At 45.2% G+C, this 20,817-nt stretch overlaps 1 protein-coding gene across 12 annotated transcripts in view; it reads right to left on the bottom strand.

The window, feature by feature from the left end:
* Positions 1–226: 226 nt before the first annotated feature.
* PRPF40B (pre-mRNA processing factor 40 homolog B) overlaps positions 227–20,817 on the bottom strand; it is a 380,564-nt gene continuing 359,973 nt past the window's right edge. For 11 of the 12 annotated variants that reach the window (XM_063952768.1, XM_063952770.1, XM_063952767.1 and 8 more), the window contains one exon: positions 227–385. In XM_063952768.1, coding sequence (XP_063808838.1) covers positions 293–385 — 93 coding nt within the window. In that variant the 3' untranslated portion in view covers positions 227–292. The remainder of the gene's footprint in view (positions 386–20,817) is intronic. The other variant, XM_063952764.1, reaches the window with a different exon arrangement.

Raw genomic sequence — 20,817 nt, forward strand, 5'->3', positions numbered from 1 at the left:
GCCTGTAGAAAATATCCTTACTACGATAACCCAGGGAGAGAGACCGTGTTGACTAGAAACGTCTTTTGATTTTTTTTTTTTAATAACCATTTTGCACATTACAACAAAGTGCCGGCCTGTCACTTCTCGGGTGCTGTACACTGACACTGATCGCTTCTCCAGCAGCCACACAATTGCTGGTGTGTAGGGTTACAGACTAAGCAAATAAAAAAAAAAGCACATTGAGTGCAGATTTATTAGATTTTAATTCTGATGATCATCACTTCACTCTAGTGTCATATGTCATCTCTATCTACTGATTATCATCCAGTTGCTGCAGTAAGGTACGTCGTCTCTTCTCCAGCTCTCCCTCGCTGAGCTCACTCTCTGACGTGTCCCAGCCTGTCTAAAACATAGGGAATAAAGAAAAGCAGAAAGATGGAGTTATATTAAACAGCTGAAAAATAAAAAAACAATGGATAGTAAGAATGTCAGGTAAGACACAAGTCCACAAAAATCTAATATTATATGTAGCAGCGTCATTGGCAGATCGAAACGTGGTCTTGTACTCCTGTAATTAGGAGTACTGGTTCTAATTCGGTAATCATGAGACACTGGAAGAAGTATAATTCTGTAAAAATGTTATTGATTGAAACAAGCATCTTATTAGAGCAGTGGTAAAAATATACGTTATGGTTAGAACTTACCGTTGATGACGGTATTTCTCCTAAGTCCACAGGATACATTGGGATATGGTGGAGCGACAGCGGATCTGCACCAAACGGTCAAAGCTTTCTGGCTTCCCAGCATGCAATGGGCCTGTCCATATATCCCCGCCTCCTGGCTCAGGCAAATCAGTTGTTTTCCAAAGTTCAAAGGCAGGAGCATCATATAGAGCGCTAATCAGGCGAGAAAAACACACATGAACACCCTTCCGTATAAGAAGGAAAAAGTTAGTGAGTGAAAGGATCCTCAAATCAGGTGCATCAGGGTGGGATCCCTGTGTACTTAGGAGAAATATCACTATCAACGGTAAGTTCTTACCATAACGTATATTTCTACTGCAGGGTCCACAGGATACATTGGGATGTCCCAAAGCAATTTAGTGGTGGGTATGCTCCTGATTGGACAGGAGATTCCTTCGCCCGAATTCAGCGTCCTGTAAGGCAAAGGTATCCATGGCATAATGTCTAATGAATGTGTTAATGGAAGACCATGTGGCTGCCTGACATATCTGTTCTGCTGAAGCACCACGTTGTGCTGCCCGTGATGGACCTACCTTACGAGTAGAGTGAGCAGAGACATTATCCAGAACAGGGAAATCAGCTTGAAAATGTGCTTCTGAAATCGTCATCCGAAGCCACTTCGCCAGTGTGTGCTTATCAGCAGGCCATCCTCTCTTGTGAAATCCGTAGGGAACAAAGAGAGAATCTGTCTTTCTGATGGCACTGGTACAATCTACATAGATCCTTAAGGCACGGACTACATCCAATGATGCATCTCCCGCAGAAAGTTCCGGCCCTTGGAAAGTCGGGACTACAATTTCTTTGTTAAGGTGAAATTTAGACACCACCTTAGGAAGATACCCAGATTTAGTTCTGAGAACTGCTCTATCTGGATAAAAAAAATCAGAAATGGAGGATGACATAACAATGCCCCTAAATCTGAAACTCTTATAGCTGAAGCCATGGCCAGCAGAAAAAGAACCATAGCTGTCAACCATTTAAGATCCACTTTCTTAAGTGGTTCAAATGGGGCAACTTGAAGGGCCTTTAGAACTAAACTTAAGTCCCAAGGCACTGTATGAGGAACAAAAGGAGGCTGAATGTGCAGCATTCCATGGAAAAAGGTACGCACATCCTGTAGGTTGTCAATTATCTTTTGGAACCATACAGTTAGTGCGGACACTTGCACTCTCAAGGAAGCCACCCTTAAACCCTTATCCATTCCTGTCTGAAGGAATGCTAGGATTCTGGAAACTCTGAAATATCTGGGGTCAAATTTCCGTTCACTACACCATTGAATATAGGCTTGCCATATTCTGTGATAAATGCGAGCTGAGGAGGGTTTCCTTGCTCTAAGCATTGTTTGAATAACCTGTTGTGAAAATCTTCTTGACTTCAGGATGGAGGTTTTAAGAGCCACGCTGTCATGACTGTGGTTTTTGTGAACCCGGTGTTAGTGAAGTCTGTGCAGGCGACTGGAGGACTATGTGAATATTAGGCTGGTCTGTAGGAATCAGTGAGAATAAGGAGCAATCCCTGACTGGGGATCGAACCCGGGCCTCGGCAGAGGAAGCCGTATCCTGACTACTGGATCACCAGGGACTTTGATAGCAGGATGATAAATGTATAGGTGAGACTGTACTGGATATAGTGTTACAGGAGTAGGTGCTTATGTACTCAACGTTACTGGTGAGATAGTAAGACGGACTGGTTACTGGTGAGACTGAGAACCGGGCTGTTTACCGGTGAGACTGGGATGCAACTGTAATCCGGGCTGGTACCAGATAAAACTGGAAACGCAACTGAAAGTAGAACGATGACTGTGACTTTAGGACGAGGCTGAAGAACACTGCGGCTGTGACTTTAAGATGAGACGGCAGAATACTGCAGCTGTGGTTTTAAGTTGAGACTGGAATACTGTGACTATGACTTTAAGATGAAACTATGGAATACTGCAACTGTGCCTTTAAGTTGAGACTGTGGAATACTGCGACTGTGACTTTAAGATGAAACTATGGAATACTTTAACTGTGCCTTTAAGATGAAACTGTAGAAATACTGGATATCAATGGTAACACAAATGTAATCCAAACCGGGTAGCAAAGAAACAAGAGTTTTTACAGGAACTAAAGTACAAGGGTTACCTTTAGGGAGCTCAGCTTCAAAGCTCACACAGAGCTGTGTGTGACCCAAGGAACTGGCAGAGTTTCCAACTCCAGTCTTCAGACTTGTACTTCCTGGTCCTTGGTGATTGGTGAGCAGTGTCAGGTGATTCAGAAAGTCTCAGGCTGGCACAGGATTGGACAGCTCTGGGACAGGTGAACAGTCACTGTCATGTGAGTACTCTAGACTAGGCTGTGAAGTGGAGTGAGGCCTAGCAGGCCGAAAGAACACTGAAGCCTGAACTTCTGCAAACAGAGGATGATGGCTTTTAGGCCTAAACTTCAGATTGCTGAATTCAGACTCAGACAGAAGATTAATCACCACAGGTGGAGCTCGTTAAATCTTACCTTCCAGGCAGAGAACTCAGGACTCAGGAAACTCATGGTGCTGACAAGCTGTTTATCTAAGTGAGCAAAAAGACACAGGATCCAGGACAGATGGCAGGGGTCAGTCACCAAATACGAGAACTACAGTCAGGATCATGACACACGCCGTCAAAGACAGCCAATCCAGATGTCTGTAATGACATGGCCCCCCAATCAGTAGATCTTGACGTTGAGGCAATAGGAATGGAGCATCTATCAACATCCTCTGCAGATCTGTGTACCAATGTCTTCTGGGCCAAGCCGGAGCTATCAATATCACTCCACTTTTTCCTTGTTTTACCTTTCTAACCACCCTGGGTAACAGGGCGATAGGAGGAAACACATAGGACAGATGGAAGTCTCATCTTACTGACAGGGCATCCACAAACATCGCTTTGGGATCCTTTGCTCTTGATCCGTATATGGCTAAACTTGTGGTTCTGATGAGATGTCATGAGATCTATCTCTGTCGACCAGGGTCTGGAAGACTTCCGGGTGTAGAGCCCATTCGTTTGCTTGAATGATGTGTCGACTGAGAACATCCACTTCCCAGTTTAGGACTCCTGGAATGAATACTGCGGACAAGGCTGGAAGATGAAGTTCTGCCCACTCTAAGGTGTGACTTACTTCTTCCATTGAGTTCTGGCTGCGAGTTCCTCCTTGATGGTTGGGGTACGCTACTGCCGTTGCATTGTCCGAGCGAATTTGGACTGGCTTTCCCTGAAAAATGTCCTTTGCTTGATTCAGCGCCATGTGTTTGACTCGGAGTTCCAATATATTTATTGGCAGACAGCTTTCTTCCTTGGTCCACTGCCCCTGGAAGCAATTTCTTCCTCACACCGCTCCCCAGCCCTGAAGGCTGGCATCCGTTGTCAGAATTTGCCAAAGTGATATCCAAAAGGGTCTGCCTTTGTCCAGATGAGCTGTCTGTAGCCACCAGGCTAATGACCTCCTTATTTTCTGAGTAAGGACCATAGTCTGTGTCTTTATCGTCTGATGAAAACCATTTCATTTGGTGAGGATCAGATGTTGCAGAGGCCTTGAATGGAATGGAGCATACTCTATCATGTTGAATGTTGACACCATCAACCCCATCACACGCATAGCTGTGTGAATGGATACCTTCCGACTGTGTAGAATTTCCTGAATCCTTGACTGAACCTTGGATATTTTGTTCAGAGGTAAAATTACTCTCTGAAGGCTTGAATCCAACACAGCCCCCAAGTGAGTCATCCGCTGTGTGTCACACTCGGCTTGAGTTGGGGATCTGACGACTTATCAATGACTGAGCACGAAACACTGAGGAAAGATTAGTTCAGTTTTAATGAGGCTTCAATCATACACAATGGCTAGGAGATAAGTCTGAGTGAATTCTGAAGGACGAAATGTTCGTGACTAGTAAACAATGATGAAGAACACGGAATGAAGAAGTGATTTATGATTTGTAAACGATGCTGAAGTTCACTGAATGAAGGGATGACTTGTGATTTGTAAATGATGCTGAAGAACACTAAATGGAGAGATGACTTGTGATTTGTAAACGATGCTGAAGAACACTGAATGGAGAGATGATCTGTGATTTGTAAACGATGCTGAAGAACACTGAATGGAGAGATGATCTGTGATTTGTAAACGATGCTGAAGAACACTGAATGGAGAGATGACTTGACTAGCTCTGGCCTCAGCCTCCCAGATGCTGCACTCTAGCAACAGGACACTGGGAAACAGACACCTCCGGCTGCCATGCTCCGCTCCCCAGGACCCAGATCCCAGCCTCCAGATGCCCGGCAGCCACTCCGGAGGACCTCGCTGCTGCAGCTCCTATCCGTCGCAGCCACACCAGCCACCCAACAGGAAGGCTGCAGGGACCAGAACCGGAGGTAAGACTCCGGATGCTGACAGTGCTCCCCCTTTTTAGGGTGGTCTCCAAATACCCACGCTGCTTAGTGGGATTCTTGGCATGAAAGGCACGAATCAGTCATGGAGTGTTAACATCCTCTGCAGCCACCTCCGGACCATATCCTCTCCAATCTATGAGATACTGGAGACGACCATACCTCTTGCGGAAGTCAAGAATCTTATGAACCTCAAATTCCTCATTCTGAACGGCTTGAACCTTGGGTGGTTTAGGGAAAGCTGCCCGAAAACGATTAGTACAAGAGGCTTTAGCAGAGAAATGTGAAAGGCATTGGGAATTTTCAAATAGGGAGGCAGTTTCACCTTGTAAGACACAGGATTCAACACTCTTTCAATAGGATACGGACCGATTGTAGGAACTTTGAGTCTGAGGTTTCTGGTGGATATCCAAACACGATCTCCCACTTTGAGACTAGGAACAGCCCTCCGTTTCCAATCGGCGTAGGTCTTATATTTGTGGGAAGTCTTAAGTAGCGCCTTATGAATTTCCAAATCTTAGTGAACTGACGAAGAGCGGATTCAGCAGCAGGAACCTCGAGAGCTGGGAGAGATTCGAAGGAAGGAACTCGTGGATGAAAACTAAAGTTAATGAAGAAAGGAGTGGAATTGGTGGAAGAATGATATAGGTTATTGTGTGCAAACTCCGCGAAAGGGAGGTAATCCATCCAGTCATCCTGAGCAGGGGACATGAACATCCGTAAGAAAGTTTCAAGATCTTGGTTGACTCTTTCAATCTTTCAGTCTGTCAGTCTGGGGATGATATGCTGAAGAGAAGTTCAACTTGATTCTTAGGACCGAGCTGAGAGCTTTCCAGAACTTGCCCATTAATTGAGGACCCCGATCAGAAACTATTTCCTGTGGGAGACCATGCAAACAGAAAATCTCTGAGAAAAACAATTTGGATAGCTGAAGAGCAGAGGGAAGACCATTGAGGGGTATGAAGTGAGCCATCTTCGAAAATTGGTCCACAATGACCCAAATGGTGTTGTGCCCTCTGGAGACTGGCAAATCGGTTATGAAAGCCATAGAGATGTGAGTCCAAGGCTTTTGAGGTGTTGGAAGTGGATGAAGAAGACCCGAGGGAGATGTTCGTGGACTTTTATGTTGAGCGCACTTGGAACAGGCTGCTACAAATTCAAAGACATCCATTTTAAGATGAGGCCACCAGTAGAATCGTTGAATGAACTCGAGAGTCTTAAGACCACCGGCATGACCCATGAAAGATGAAGAATGAGCCCACGTAAGCAATTTCCTGCGAAGTTTTGGTGCCACAAAAGTTCTTCCTGGAGAAGGCAGAGGAACAGTATGAGTTGAGGCAAATGAAGCTGGATTCAGAATAAATTGTTTCTCAGAGGAGTCGAGTGAATCATCCGTTTGAAAAGAACGAGAAAGTGCATCTGCTCTTCAATTCAAGGTTTCTGGGCGGTAAGAGAGTTTGAAGGAGAACCGAGAGAAGAAGAGGGTCCATCTGGCTTGCCGTGGATTCAAACAACGAGCTGTCTGAAGGTACAGAAGATTCTTGTGATCCGTGATAACAGAAATAGGGTGTTGAGCTCCCTCTAATAAATATCACCACTCTTCAAAAGCTAATTTTATGGCCAACAGTTCTTGTTCGCCAATTGGATAATTTTGTTCTGCTTGGGAGAATCTTTGAGAAAAATATGCACAAGGATGACTTTTCTTATCTTCAAAGAGCTGAAAAAGAACTGCCCCAACTCCCACCGAAGAAGCATCTACTTCCACCTGAAAGGGGCGACTGAGATCAGGTTGGCGAAGAATTGGAGTGGACATGAAGCCCTCTTTTAAGAACGTGAAGGCTTTCAGAGCCTCGGGTGGCCAAATCGAAGGATTGGCTCCTTTCCTGGTTAACATGGTAATTGGGGCGATGATAGTGGAGTAGTCTTTGATAAATTTTCTGTAGAAGTTGGCAAAGCCAAGAAATCGTTGGATCCCTTTTAGAGTGGTAGGAAGAGTCCAATCACGAATCACCTGGACCTTGGTTGAATCCATCTGTAGCTCCTGTCCAGAGATGACATAACCGAGAAAGGAGATGGATGGTACCTCACAGGTGCACTTTTCTAACTTGCAAAAGAGACGATTCTTCCTAAGACGGTTTAAGACCTCTTTGACTTGCTCACGATGGACTTTCAAATCTTTAGAGAAAATGAGAATATCGTCCAAATATACCACTAGGCAACTGTAAAGAAGATCTCTGAATATCTCGTTCACGAAGTTCTGGAAGACCACTGGAGCGTTGCAAAGACTGAAGGGCATCACTAGATACTCGTAATGCCCATCCCGGGTATTAAAGCGGTCTTCCATTCGTCTCCAGAGCGAATACGTATCAGGTTATAAGCCCCTCGAAGGTCCAACTTAGTGAAAACGGTGGCTCCTTTCACTCGATCGAATAACTCAGGAATCAGGGGCAGAGGATATCTGTTCTTCACAGTGATCTCATTCAATCCCCGGTACTCTATGCATTGCCACAAACCCCCATCCTTCTTTTTCACGAAAAAGAAACCTGCCCCGGCCGGGGAAGAAGAGGGGCGAATAAAACCCTTAGTGAGATTTTCCGAAATGTAGTCTGACATGGCCTGGGTCTCTGGAAGGGATAACGGATATATTCGACCTCTTGGAGGAGTCTTGCCAGGTATCAAATCAATAGGGCAGTCCCAACTAGATGGGGAGGCAAAGTGTCCGCTCCCTGTTTACTAAAGACATCTTGAAAGTCCTGATAGGCTACTGGGAGTTCAGAAAGATTCAAATTACGAAGAGGTTTCACAGACACCAAGCACTCATGGGAGCAAGACTCACCCCAAGCGAGCACATCCATAGTCTGCCAATTGATGCGGGGATTATGTCTTTGTAGCCAAGGGAATCTGAGAATTAATTCTTGAGAGGCTTTAGGAATTACTAGGAAAGAGATGTTTTCTGAATGAAGATCTCCAATCTTTAATTTGAGAGTAACAGTGCGGTGAGTAATGATTCCTCCAGGGATGTAACTTCCATCAACCGCCGCGATTGAAATGGGACGATCCAACCTCACCATCTGGATTCTGATTTGTTTGACTAGTGCCAAGGTGATAAAACTCTCAGCTGCTCCAGAGTCGAGTAGAGCAGAAACAAAAACTGAAGAAGAAGAGAGCTCTCGACAAGTGGTAAGCACAGATTATTTCCAAAGAGGTAATTCCGAGGAGACTCCTAACTTAACTTCTCCTGCATAAGGTAGGAGTGGGAGTTTCCTGGCCGATGACTGCAGGACTTGACAAAGTGATCAGCTGATCCACAATACATACAGAGGTTTCCTCGTCTCCGCCTTTGTCATTCTTGATCAGTGAGACGGGGCCGGTTAACTTGCATGGGAGAAGATGGTCTAGGAAGAGGAGCAACCCGAGGTCTCGGACAGTCGGAATTTGATCTTTCCAAGAAACGCTCTCTATACCTCAGATCCAACTTGTTGCATAGAGAGATTAGTTTGTTCAACTTGTCTGGAATGTCTAGGGTTGCTAGATCATCCTTAATCTTGTCTGAAAGACCATTCTAGAAAGCTGCTATGAGAGCCTCTTCGTTCCAACCAAGTTCAGAAGAGAGGGTATAAAACTGCATAATGTATTGACTGACGGTACGAGTTCCCTGTTGCAAACGCAGAATCTTCAAGTAAGCTGAGGAAGTCCTGTCTGGTTCGTCGAAAATCTTTCAGAAAGTTGATACAAATTCTGAGTAGTTTGAAAGAATGGAATCCGCTTTCTCCCACAGAGGAGATGCCCATTCCAACGCCTGACCAGTTAGCAGAGAAATAATATAAGCTATCCTGGTCCGGGCGGTTGGGAAATTCGCCAACTGTAGCTCAAACTGAATCTCACATTGGTTGAGGAATCTGCGGCATTGCTTTGGAGTACCATCAAATGTACTAGGTGAAGGTAATTGCAACAGTGGAATTGGAACAGGCACAGGAGCTGCTAGAACTGAAGTGGCAGGAACGGGAGCTGGCACTTGAGGTACGGATATAACTGCATGGATAGAGTCGAGACGAGTTGACATACTTTGCATAAAATGCATGATATGAGCTTGCGTAGCTTCCTGTTTGTTTAAACGTGACTGGATGTCTGAGGCTGCGTCACCCCCAGCCTGATCACCCGTCGGATCCATGGGGCCAGCGCTTACTGTCACGCTCAACTTGAGTTGGGGATCTGACGACTGATCAATGACTGAGAATGAAACACTGAGGAAAGATTAGTTCAGTTTTAATGAGACTTCAATCATACACAACGGCTAGGAGATAAGTCTGAGTGAATTCTGAAGGACAAAATGTTCGTGACTAGTAAGCAATGATGAATACTGAATGAAGAAGTGATTTATGATTTGTAAACAATGCTGAAGTTCACTGAATGAAGGGAGGACTTGTGATTTGTAAACGATGCTGAAGAACACTGAATGGAGAGATTACTTGTGATTTATAAACGATGCTGAAGAACACTGAATGGAGAGATGACTTATGATTTGTAAATGATACTGAAGAACACTGAATGGAGAGATGATTTGTGATTTGCAAATGATGCTGAAAAAAACTGAATGGAGAGAGGACTTGTGATTTGTAAATGATGCTGAAGAACACTGAATGGAGAGATGACTTGTGATCTGTTAACAATGCTGAAGAACACTGAATGGAGAGATGACTTGTGATTTGTAAATGATGCTGAAGAACACTGAAGGGAGAGATGACTTGTGATTTGTAAACGATGCTGAAGAGAGGATCGCTGTGAGAACTGTCAGCAAACGGAGACCCTCTACTGGATAGTGGACCCAGTGGTTAAACTGCAAGAGGCGGTGGACTTAGAGCAAAGAACTGCAATAATAGAACTGACCACCGGGCGGCCACAGCAGAACCAGGATTCCAGGGGTTAACCTGGGAGCACAGAGCTTGAGCACCTTAAGGCAGCAAGTAACTTGAAGCACTGTCACCATAGCTAAGCATCCACCCCTTTTTTTTTATTTTTTTTATCTGTTTATTGGTAAAGAGAAAATTAATACAAGTGTAACACACACATTGTACACAATTACTTTACAGCGACAGTAGTAGCTATGGCAATACAATTTTTAGGATGTAAAGGAATGTATAACATTATTTCTGCACAGAAGCAATCACATACATCGATAAAGGAAGTGATAATAATAGTAGGTTACGGATATTACTAAATACAATGCAAGGATCGGTCGTCTCTCTGTGTCATTAGCAGTGAGTATATGCCAGTCTAAGAGAGTGTTCCCGTAAACAGTAAAGTTGGGGTTAGAAGGGTGGTGATCCCCTCGTAAGTGTCTCTATATTGTACCATGTAGTATATTTAACTACTTTTCGCATGTTGTCACGAGTAGATTGTGGCAAGGTTATCACATAGGGTAGCCATATTGTAAAGAACTTGGAAGAATTGGATTCCGCTCTAAGAGAGCATTCAATCCAGTCCATTTGGTATAGATATGTCAGTCTAGGAAATAAAAGGGTTATGGGTATAGGGGTTCCGTGTATCCATTGGGATAGTATGGTCTTTTTCGAAGCTGCCGCTATCCGAGCTAATAGCAGTTTATTGCCTGTAGATAATGAGCAATGATCAGAATCATATTGATTCCAGAAAGCCCAGAGTAAAGTTGGTGTGAGAGGGATATTTAGAGTCGTTGTAATGTAGTTACATACGTCTTTCCAAAATAGTTGTATTATAGGACATGACCAAAGGCAGTGGATTATGTCAGCATCAGGTGTGGAGCACTTGAAGCAATTGGAGTTATCAGAGATGCCCGTGAGATATCTGAGACGAGGAGTATAATACGCCCTGTGTAATATTTTTAAATGCATTTCAGCATAGGAAGAGGATACTAAAGATTTATTAAGTAACAAGTGCCAGTGTATTATGGTCTGTAAGGGGATGTCTGGTAGAGTGGTCGTCCATTTAGCTAGGCCTGTGGTTTGACAATCTAAATCAATCTGGCGTCTAGTGTGTGCGTAAATAAAGGATGTTGGATAGGAAGACTGGGGGTTTAAACGTAGTTGGGTGTCCAGGGGAAAGTTATAATCTGCTGGCCTTAGGCGTGTTATCAATTGTGTTGCAAAGCTGCGTATTTGAAAATATGCGAATAGTGGTATATGTAAGTTCGGGAATTTAAGCTTTAATTGTGATAAGGTGAGCACTTCGGTACAGGTGATATTCAGGAATTGATACACTAGACGTAAGCCTTGGGAGTACCAAGTTTTGATAATTGCATCTGTGTCCCCGCCTTGAAAGTCTGGGTTATGCAGGAGTGGTTGGAATAGAGAGTGGGTAATTGTCAGTCCTTTGCGTTTTCGAAGATGTTGCCACGCTTTGCATGGAGCGAGTAGCAGCGGGTTCGAGCGGATGGACGTCAGTGTGAAGGGGTCTGGAAAATGTAACATGGTAGACAAAGTACCATGGGATAGCATACTCTGTTCCAGAGATATATTAGTGTAGCTAGAGGAACCTCTCACCCAGTCAAGGGCATATCTATAGTTAGCGGCTAAAGAATAGTCTTCCGGGCATGGTATATTCACGCCACCCAGCGTTGTCTGTTGTTTTAGTTTAAAGAGGGCTATACGTGGATGTTTGTTTGTCCATATGAAAGTATTGAGGGCCTTATTAATTGTTTGTACATCTCGTTTGGTCAGAAGAAATGGGTGCATTTGGATCGGGTATAGTAGACGAGGAAAGGAGATCATTTTATATAAGTGGCATCTACCTATATATGAGATTGGTAAGTTTTGCCAGCGTGTAAAATCTTCAATCATTTTGTTAATGACGCGAGAAAAGTTCAGTGGGTATAGCTCGGTTAGGGTGGGTGAAAAGCGTAAGCCCAGGTAGGTTATAAAACCAGTTGCCCATTTAAAGGGAAATCTGGAGCCCCAATTTCGTGTGGTCTTGGGTCCAAGAGCCAAAGCTTCTGTTTTATCGAAATTGATTAAGAAGCCCGAGATCAAGTGGAAATCATGGAACGTGGTTAGTAATGAAGGGAACGCTTTTATGGGATCACTAAAATATAATAATAGATCATCCGCAAAGGCCGAAACCTTCACTGGTTGTGTGCCAATTTTTATTCCTTCCCAGGCAACATTTTGCACGCAGGTGCGTATCAGTGGGTCTAGAGCTAGATTAAAAAGTAAGGGAGATAGGGGACATCCCTGGCGCGTACCTCTATGTAAAGAAAAGGCCGGTGTGTTCAATCCATTAATGGTTAGGTGAGCTTGTGGATTAGAGTAAAGCATACTGAAGATTTTAGTGAACCCCTCGCCGAATTGTTGAGTGTGGAAAATTCTAAGTAGGTGTGCCCATGATACACGGTCAAACGCTTTGTCGGCATCACAGCTGACCACGAGTGCCTTAGATGTTGTGGAGTCTTTGACACTATGTATTGCTGCTATCAGGGTTCGTACATTATGTACTGATGTTCTAGTTTTAACAAACCCTGTTTGGGCAGGATGTAAAATACGCATTAGTATCGGTTGGAGGCGAGTGGCCAGTAATTTGGTGAATAGTTTTAAATCTTGGTTAAGAAGGGATATGGGTCGGTAGGACTGGACATATGATGGGTCTTTTCCTGGTTTAGGGAATACTACTATTCTAGCTTCTGTGAATCTCGGGGGTGGAGGGGACCCGTTCAGCAGTGAATTAAACAACGTCAATAAATATGGTGTTATATGGGGAGCTAGCATTTTGTAATACACTGCTCCAAACCCATCTGGTCCTGGTGATTTCCCATTATGAAGTGACTTAATCAAGAACAGCAGCTCTGTGTCTGTTACAGGGCACGTCAGTGATTCTCGTTCTTCTTCCGTTAATGTAGGTAGGTTAGCTTCTTCCAAAAACTTCATACCTTCTATGGGGCTATCTAAAGGTGCCGTGTACAAATTCGAATAATATTGTAGGAAGGTGTTTGACATAATTTGTGTGTCCATAGTTGAGGAAGTTGGGTCGGTATGTAAGCTAGTTATACGGGAGGGGGCAGTAGATGATCTCACTAAGTTGGCCAATAGTTTACCCGACTTATTACCTCCTCGGAAGAATTTATTCCGCTGTACATCATAGGAGAAATTGGCTTTCTCGGTGTAAGGCGCGTCATAGAGGTGTTTCGCATCAGTGTAATTTTGTCTGCTGTCTGGGGAATCATTTAATATCATTGCATTATACGCTGCAGTTAAAGCCATGCTCAGGTCGCGCAACTGGGTATTCAGTTGTTTGCGTTTTCTAGAAACGTATTCTAATATTTGTCCTCGGACAACCGGTTTGGAAGCCGACCAAAACAGATTAATGTCACTCTCATGAATCTTATTATCTTCAATATAGTTAAGGAAGGCTCTGGTGAGAAATTGGTTAAAGTCCTCGGAGGTTTCCAGATAAGCGGGGAAACGCCAATTATAGGACCTAGGTAAGGGGGTATCTAGGGTGATTGATAACCAAATCGGAGCATGGTCCGATAATGAGATTGGTTCAATTTTAGTATCTACTATATGATGCAAGAGAGAATCAGTGATTAACCAATAATCTATTCTGGAGGAGGAGTGATGCGGGTGGGAGTAGAAGGTATATTCGCGAGCGTCTGGGTTGCGAATTCTCCAGGGGTCAGAGAGTCGTAGAGAAGAGGTGAGTAGTGCGAGTGAGGGTGGAGTGGTGATCGCAGGTGTACCGGATATAGATGTTTTATCAAGACCAGCTGACTGTACACAATTAAAGTCTCCTCCCATGATAATTTCTCCCTCTGCCCATTCTTGCAAATTTTTGTAGATATCAGAGAAGAAAGATGCGTTAGGGCCATTAGGGGCATATATGTTGGCTACCGTGTAGAGCGTATTTAGTATTTTTATTTTCAAGAACAGGAATCTACCCTCTTGGTCGACCAGACTATCTATGATAGTGGCAGGGAGTGATCTATTGAGAATAGTTAGGACGCCTCTACGTTTGGATGTGAAGGAGGCTGTTCTGTACTCTCCAACCCACACATCCCGCAGTACATTAGGATCCGAGATCCGCCAATGAGTTTCCTGCAATAATACTATATCGGGTTTCAGTCGTTTCAAATAGGTAAGGACCTTTTTCCTTTTAATGGGGGTATTAAGCCCATCTACGTTCCAGGACACTAACCGAAATCGTGACTGCACTATTGTGGGGGGATCATGGGTCGACGGCATTCAGCCGATACCAACCCTAGGCCATCCACGGGGAATTATATACCATAACTGTCGATCCCAGTCCGTCCCAGCAAGCGGACCGATGCGGATCGTTGATAAGAAATAATAAATGTAAAACAGCAGATACATTCCTATCATTATATGTAAACCATGTGTGTGTACAGTTTCAATATTATGAACCAAGTTATAGAACCATTTTAACTTTTTGCGAACCCATATGGGCGCCCAATTAAACAATGGCAATCTCCAAATGGAGAGCAGTAAAACATGTGAGGAGGATATTCTCCAACCTGGTGACCAGGGGCACCATATTCCAAAACAGTATGACAAGAGATGAGAAAAGAGGGTGAGGGGAAAGGAAGAAAACAAGCAGAAAAATGTCAGAGACAATTGTAAGGGGGAAAAGTTGTACAATGAGAAAATTAGAAGAACATAACCAATATGGCATTGTCGCACCGTAGCCCTCTTCAAGCTCCAGCTGCTACAGTAAGCCATCTCCATAGTATAGAGATATCTTCTATTCAGCTTATCAAACAAAGAGGTGTTATTTGACTTAAACATGAATGGGTCAAGCAATGGTGGCGATCAACCCATTTAAGAAGGCTATATCGAGTCAGTCAGCATCATCTGTACCCGATAGAAGAGCTGCATCTAAAGAGTTCACAAAATTTCTGGCTTCTTGTGCGGTTTCAAAAAAAATGGATTTTCCCACCATAGGAGATTCTCAATTTGGCCGGATACAGCAACGCAAACCTGTGGCCCATCTCGAAGAGGCGTTTGCAAATAGGTGAGAATTCTCGTCGTCTTGCAGCAACCAGATATGAGAAGTCTTGGAATAATAGAATTCTGGAGTCTTGGTATCGGAGATCTGTGTATTTTCTATAGGCCTCCAGCAACCGAAGTTTATCGGCATAGTTGAGAATTCTCATGATGACCGGCCTGGGTCTATCTCTGCCGGACTGACGATCAGGACCAATCCGATGGACACGTTCCACTAGGATGGAACCTGTGGCAGAGACGCATCCCAGCTTTCTGGGTAACCATTGGGAGACCAGGGCCATGAGTTCGGAGAATTTCACAGATTCTGGTAGGCCCACCAGACGTACATTATTTCTTCTATTCCGATTTTCCAAATCTTCTAATTTGTCTTGCAGAGATATCATCAGCTTGTCGTGTTCCACCTGGGTTGTTTTAGCTGCTGATAGATCATCCTCTAGATCCGAGATTCGTTGCTCTGCCTCTGAGATACGTTGATCATGGGCTGTGAGTTGTGCAAGCGCTGAATCCAGAGAGGTTTTTAGGGGTGCCAGTTTTTGATCTAGCAGAGATGATAGTATATTTGTAATTTCATTCGTGGTAAAGGATTTGGATGGATCCATAATTGGTGCGGGTTGCCCTCGAGGACTAGAGCCTTGACTATGCGTCGGGGAGACAGGGGCACTATTAGCGGAATTTTCACGATTTTTGCCTTTACCCGACTGAGCACCCCGTGGGTTACGTAATGATTTAGACATGAATTTGTCCATAGCAATAACAGACTCACTCCAATACGCACTTCTAGCCTGCAAACTGCAGGGGGCCTCAGGCTTATGTCTCCTCTGTGTGTTCCCGTTTTTCTCCTCTCCTTTTCTCTTTTCCCCCCCTTCTCCCCTTCCTTTTTGATGTTTGAAGGTACGTGGATGTATAATATCAGGGGGGGGAGGGGGTATCAGGTGATGGAGGATATATTTAATTGCTGGTGTTCCAGTATCTGGTTTTCAGCAGACAGACAAATAATGCCCCAATATGAAAGTCCCTCCGGTGGGTGAACTGCAGGTCTTGGCTGAGGGTCCAGTCACCACTGTATAGGCTAGTACACCCCTTTATTAGTAGTACACTGCACTGTGGCTTCCATGCCCCGCTGGGGTCTCTCAGATAAGTATAAAGACGTACTTACAGGGCCCAGCAGGAGAGGTGCAGTAGAGGTGCAGCAGCAGGGAGCCGTGGGCGTGTAGCTGGTGCCATCGCCGATCGTCCTGGGGCTCCGTCCCGCGTCTCTCTGCAGTGAAGGTAGGCGGCGGTTGGCGGGGTGGGTCCCGTAGCCGCGGCTAGCAGCAGCGCGGGTATCCGATGTCCTGGAGCCGTTCCCGGCATGGTCCGGAAGTCCCCGAAGCCACCACCGGTGTGAGGGGGAAATCGAGGCCCCTGCTTGTGGGTTTCTGCTAGGCCGCAATCCGCGGGAGTAGTGAAAACTACTCCCCGATTCCGCGGTTCGTATAGGAGTGTTGCAGGGGGGATAAGGGAGACAGGAGGGCCGCTAAGGGTTGATATTGAGCCCTGGAGTGGGCTATTTGATTATTTTAGAGCCCCGTTTTGCAGGAGCTCCTGTGATGCAGGTCTGTCTCCTTTTGCAGCCAGGCCACCTTCCCATCCACCCCTTTTTATAAGCAAAGACTGCACCGGATTGGCTGGACGCAAACTGGGATACCTATTGGCTAGGCTTGGTCTTCAACATGGCTGCTCCCTGCACAGAGGACACATGTGGAACCAGCACACAGCCACTACCTCTGGCCTCAGCCTCCCAGACGCCACACTCTAGCAACAGGACACCGGGAAACAGACACCTCCGGCTGCCATGCTGCCAGGACCCAGATCCCAGCCTTCAGATGCCCGTCAGCCGCACCAGAGGACCTCGCTGCCGCAGCTCCTATCCATCGCAGCCACACCAGCCAACCAACAGGAAGGCCGCAGGGACCAGAACCGGAGGTAAGACTCTGGATGCTGACACTGTGAACGATTTTGCCCAATTTATGAGCCATACATGCTTCTGCAGACACTCTATTGTCTGACACAGAAGCACTTCCTGAGACTGTGCCAGAATAAAAAGATCGTTGAGGTATGGAAAAATTCTTATCCCATGCTGGCGGAGAAAAGCTGCCATTATTACTGTAATCTTGGTGAATACTCTGGGAGCTGTGGCCAATCCGAAAGGTAGAGCCTGAAACTGAAAATGCTGTTGAAGGATAGCGAACCTGAGATAGCACTGATGGGACAGTGCTATAGAAACATGTAGGTAAGCATCCTGGATATCCAGAGACACCATAAAATCCCCTAGCTCCATTGCCAAAATAATGGAACGTAAAGTCTCCATATGAAATCGAAGTACCCAAGTGTCAGCATTTTTAGATTGAGTATGGACTAGAACGACCCATTTGGTTTCTGGATTAGAAACAGGTCGAAATAGAAACCCTGTTCTCGTTGTGTAGGAGGAACCGGAATGATTACTCCTGACTGAAGCAATTTCTGAACTGTCTCTTGCAAAGCCCTGGCCTTCGTCTCTACCAAAGACGGGCTGGTATAAAAAAAACTTTGAGGAGGGATTTTCCTGAAAGCAAACGAATAACTGCAAGATTCCGCTTTTTGCACCCAGGCATCTGTGGTGGACTGCTGACAAATCTGTGCAAAATGAAGAAGTCGGCCTCCCACCCTGGGGTCCCCCAGGTGGAGGCCCACACCATCAGGCTGATGACTTAAGACTAGGCATGTTTACACTGGAAAAGAGGAGATTAAGAGGGGACATGATCAACATTTACAAATATATAAGGGGACAATATACAGATCTTGCGCAGGACCTGTTTTTGGTTAGATCAACACAGAGAACTCGTGGACACTCGCTCAGGTTAGAGGAGAGGAGATTCTGCAAAATACGGCGTAAAGGCTTTTTTACGGTAAGGACGATACATGTTTGGAATTCCCTGCCTGAGGGAGTTGTAATGGCCGACTCAGTCAACACCTTTAAGAATGGGTTAGATAAATTCCTAATGGATAAGGATATCCAGGGTTACGGGGCATAGTCACGCACTATGGTTATTATAAAAAAGAGGGGTAAAACGTAATGGCAGTCATCAACTTCAGTCAAAATTTTATACAAAATAATCGTGCATAGGAGACCACAAATAGGTTGAACTAGATTGACAATTGTCTTTTTTCAACCTTAGATACTATGTTACTTATCTTCTGTTTTAGAAGCTGGCCCTCTGGTAGCCCAATGCTTTCTAGTCTTACCAGACTAGTTGCTTACCATCACCTTTTCCTTTTGCTTTTCCTTGAAACCGAAAAGGCAGAAAAGCTGAAATTTTAGGCTTACATTTGTAAGTAGAAGGAAACTTTACTTTCTTGGAGTCTGCTTCTGACTCCAAGATACTGGTTAGTTCTTTACCAAAGAGAATATCTCCAGTAAAAGGTAAAGACTCCAAAACCTTCTTGGATTCTGAATCACCTTTCCAAGTGCGTAGCCAAACTGCTCTGCGAGCGGCTACTGCTGAAGTTGATGACAGAGAGGCAATAGTACCCATATCCAAGGCTGCTACTTCCAAGAATATTGCAGCCTGTTTGATATGTGCTATATGGGATTTTTGCTCTCTAGAGTTTCCTCTTCCAATGCATCTGCCCAGGCAGCCACTGCTTTAGCTATCCAAGCTGAAGCCATGGCTGGTCTAATGATTGCCCCTGACGAAGAAAAAAATAAGAATTTACTTACCGATAATTCTATTTCTCATAGTCCGTAGTGGATGCTGGGGACTCCGTAAGGACCATGGGGAATAGCGGCTCCGCAGGAGACTGGGCACATCTAAAGAAAGCTTTAGGACTATGTGGTGTGCACTGGCTCCTCCCCCTATGACCCTCCTCCAAGCCTCAGTTAGGATACTGTGCCCGGACGAGCATACACAATAAGGAAGGATTTTGAATCCCGGGTAAGACTCATACCAGCCACACCAATCACACCGTATAACCTGTGATCTGAACCCAGTTAACAGCATGATAACAGAGGAGCCTCTGAAAGATGGCTCACCACAATAATAACCCGATTTTTGTAACAATAACTATGTACAAGTATTGCAGACAATCCACACTTGGGATGGGCGCCCAGCATCCACTACGGACTATGAGAAATAGAATTATCGGTAAGTAAATTCTTATTTTCTCTAACGTCCTAAGTGGATGCTGGGGACTCCGTAAGGACCATGGGGATTATACCAAAGCTCCCAAACGGGCGGGAGAGTGCGGATGACTCTGCAGCACCAAATGAGAGAACTCCAGGTCCTCCTCAGCCAAGGTATCAATTTTGTAGAATTTTACAAACGTATTTGCTCCTGACCAAGTAGCTGCTCGGCAAAGTTGTAAAGCCGAGACCCCTCGGGCAGCCGCCCAAGATGAGCCCACCTTCCTTGTGGAGTGGGCATTTACAGATTTTTGGCTGTGGCAGGCCTGCCACAGAATGTGCAAGCTGAATTGTACTACAAATCCAACGAGCAATAGTCTGCTTAGAAGCAGGAGCACCCTGCTTGTTGGGTGCATACAGGATAAACAGCGAGTCAGATTTCCTGACTCCAGCCCTCCTGGAAACATATATTTTCAGGGCCCTGACAACGTCTAGCAACTTGGAGTCCTCCAAGTCCCTATTAGCCGCAGGCACCACAAATAGGTTGGTTCAGGTGAAACGCTGAAACCACCTTAGGGAGAAACTGAGGACGAGTCCTCAATTCCGCCCTGTCCGAATGGAACATCAGATAAAGGCTATTTCAGGATAAAGCCGCCAATTCTGACACGCGCCTGGCCCAGGCCAGGGCCAACAGCATGACCACTTACCATGTGAGATATTTTAACTCCACAGATTTAAGTGGTTCAAACCAATGTGACTTTTGGAACCCAAAACTACATTGAGATCCCAAAGTGCCACTGGAGGCACAAAAGGAGGCTGTATATGCAGTACCCCTTTTACAAACGTCTGAACTTCAGGGACTGAAGCTAGTTCTTTTTGGAAGAAAATTGACAGGGCCGAAATTTGAACCTTAATGGACCCCAATTTCAGGCCCATAGACACTCCTGTTTGCAGGAAATGTAGGAATCGACCCAGTTGAATTTCCACCGTCGGGCCTTACTGGCCTCGCACCACGCAACATATTTTCGCCAATTGCGGTGATAATGTTTTTGCGGTTACATCCTTCCTGGCTTTGATCAGGATAGGGATGACTTCATCCGGAATGCCTTTTTTCCTTCAGGATCCGGCGTTCAACCGCCATGCCGTCAAACGCAGCTGCGGTAAGTCTTGGAACAGACAGGGTCCTTGCTGGAGCAGGTCCCTTCTTAGAGGTAGAGGCCACGGATCCTCCGTGAGCATCTCTTGAAGTTCCGGTTACCAAGTCCTTCTTGGCCAATCCGGAGCCACGAATATAGTGCTTACTCCTCTCCATCTTATCAATCTCAGTACCTTGGGTATGAGAGGCAGAGGAGGGAACACATACCCTGACTGGTACACCCACGGTGTTACCAGAGCGTCTACAGCTATTGCCTGAGGGTCCCTGGACCTGGCGCAATACCTGTCGAGTTTTTCCCAACGGTTTATAATCATGTGGAAGACTTCTGGGTGAAGTCCCCACTCTCCCGGGTGGAGATCGTGCTGAGGAAGTCTGCTTCCCAGATGTCCACTCCCGGAATGAAT

Source organism: Pseudophryne corroboree, chromosome 2 (assembly GCF_028390025.1).
Source record: "Pseudophryne corroboree isolate aPseCor3 chromosome 2, aPseCor3.hap2, whole genome shotgun sequence".
In the NCBI taxonomy this organism is placed as follows: Eukaryota; Metazoa; Chordata; class Amphibia; order Anura; family Myobatrachidae; genus Pseudophryne; species Pseudophryne corroboree.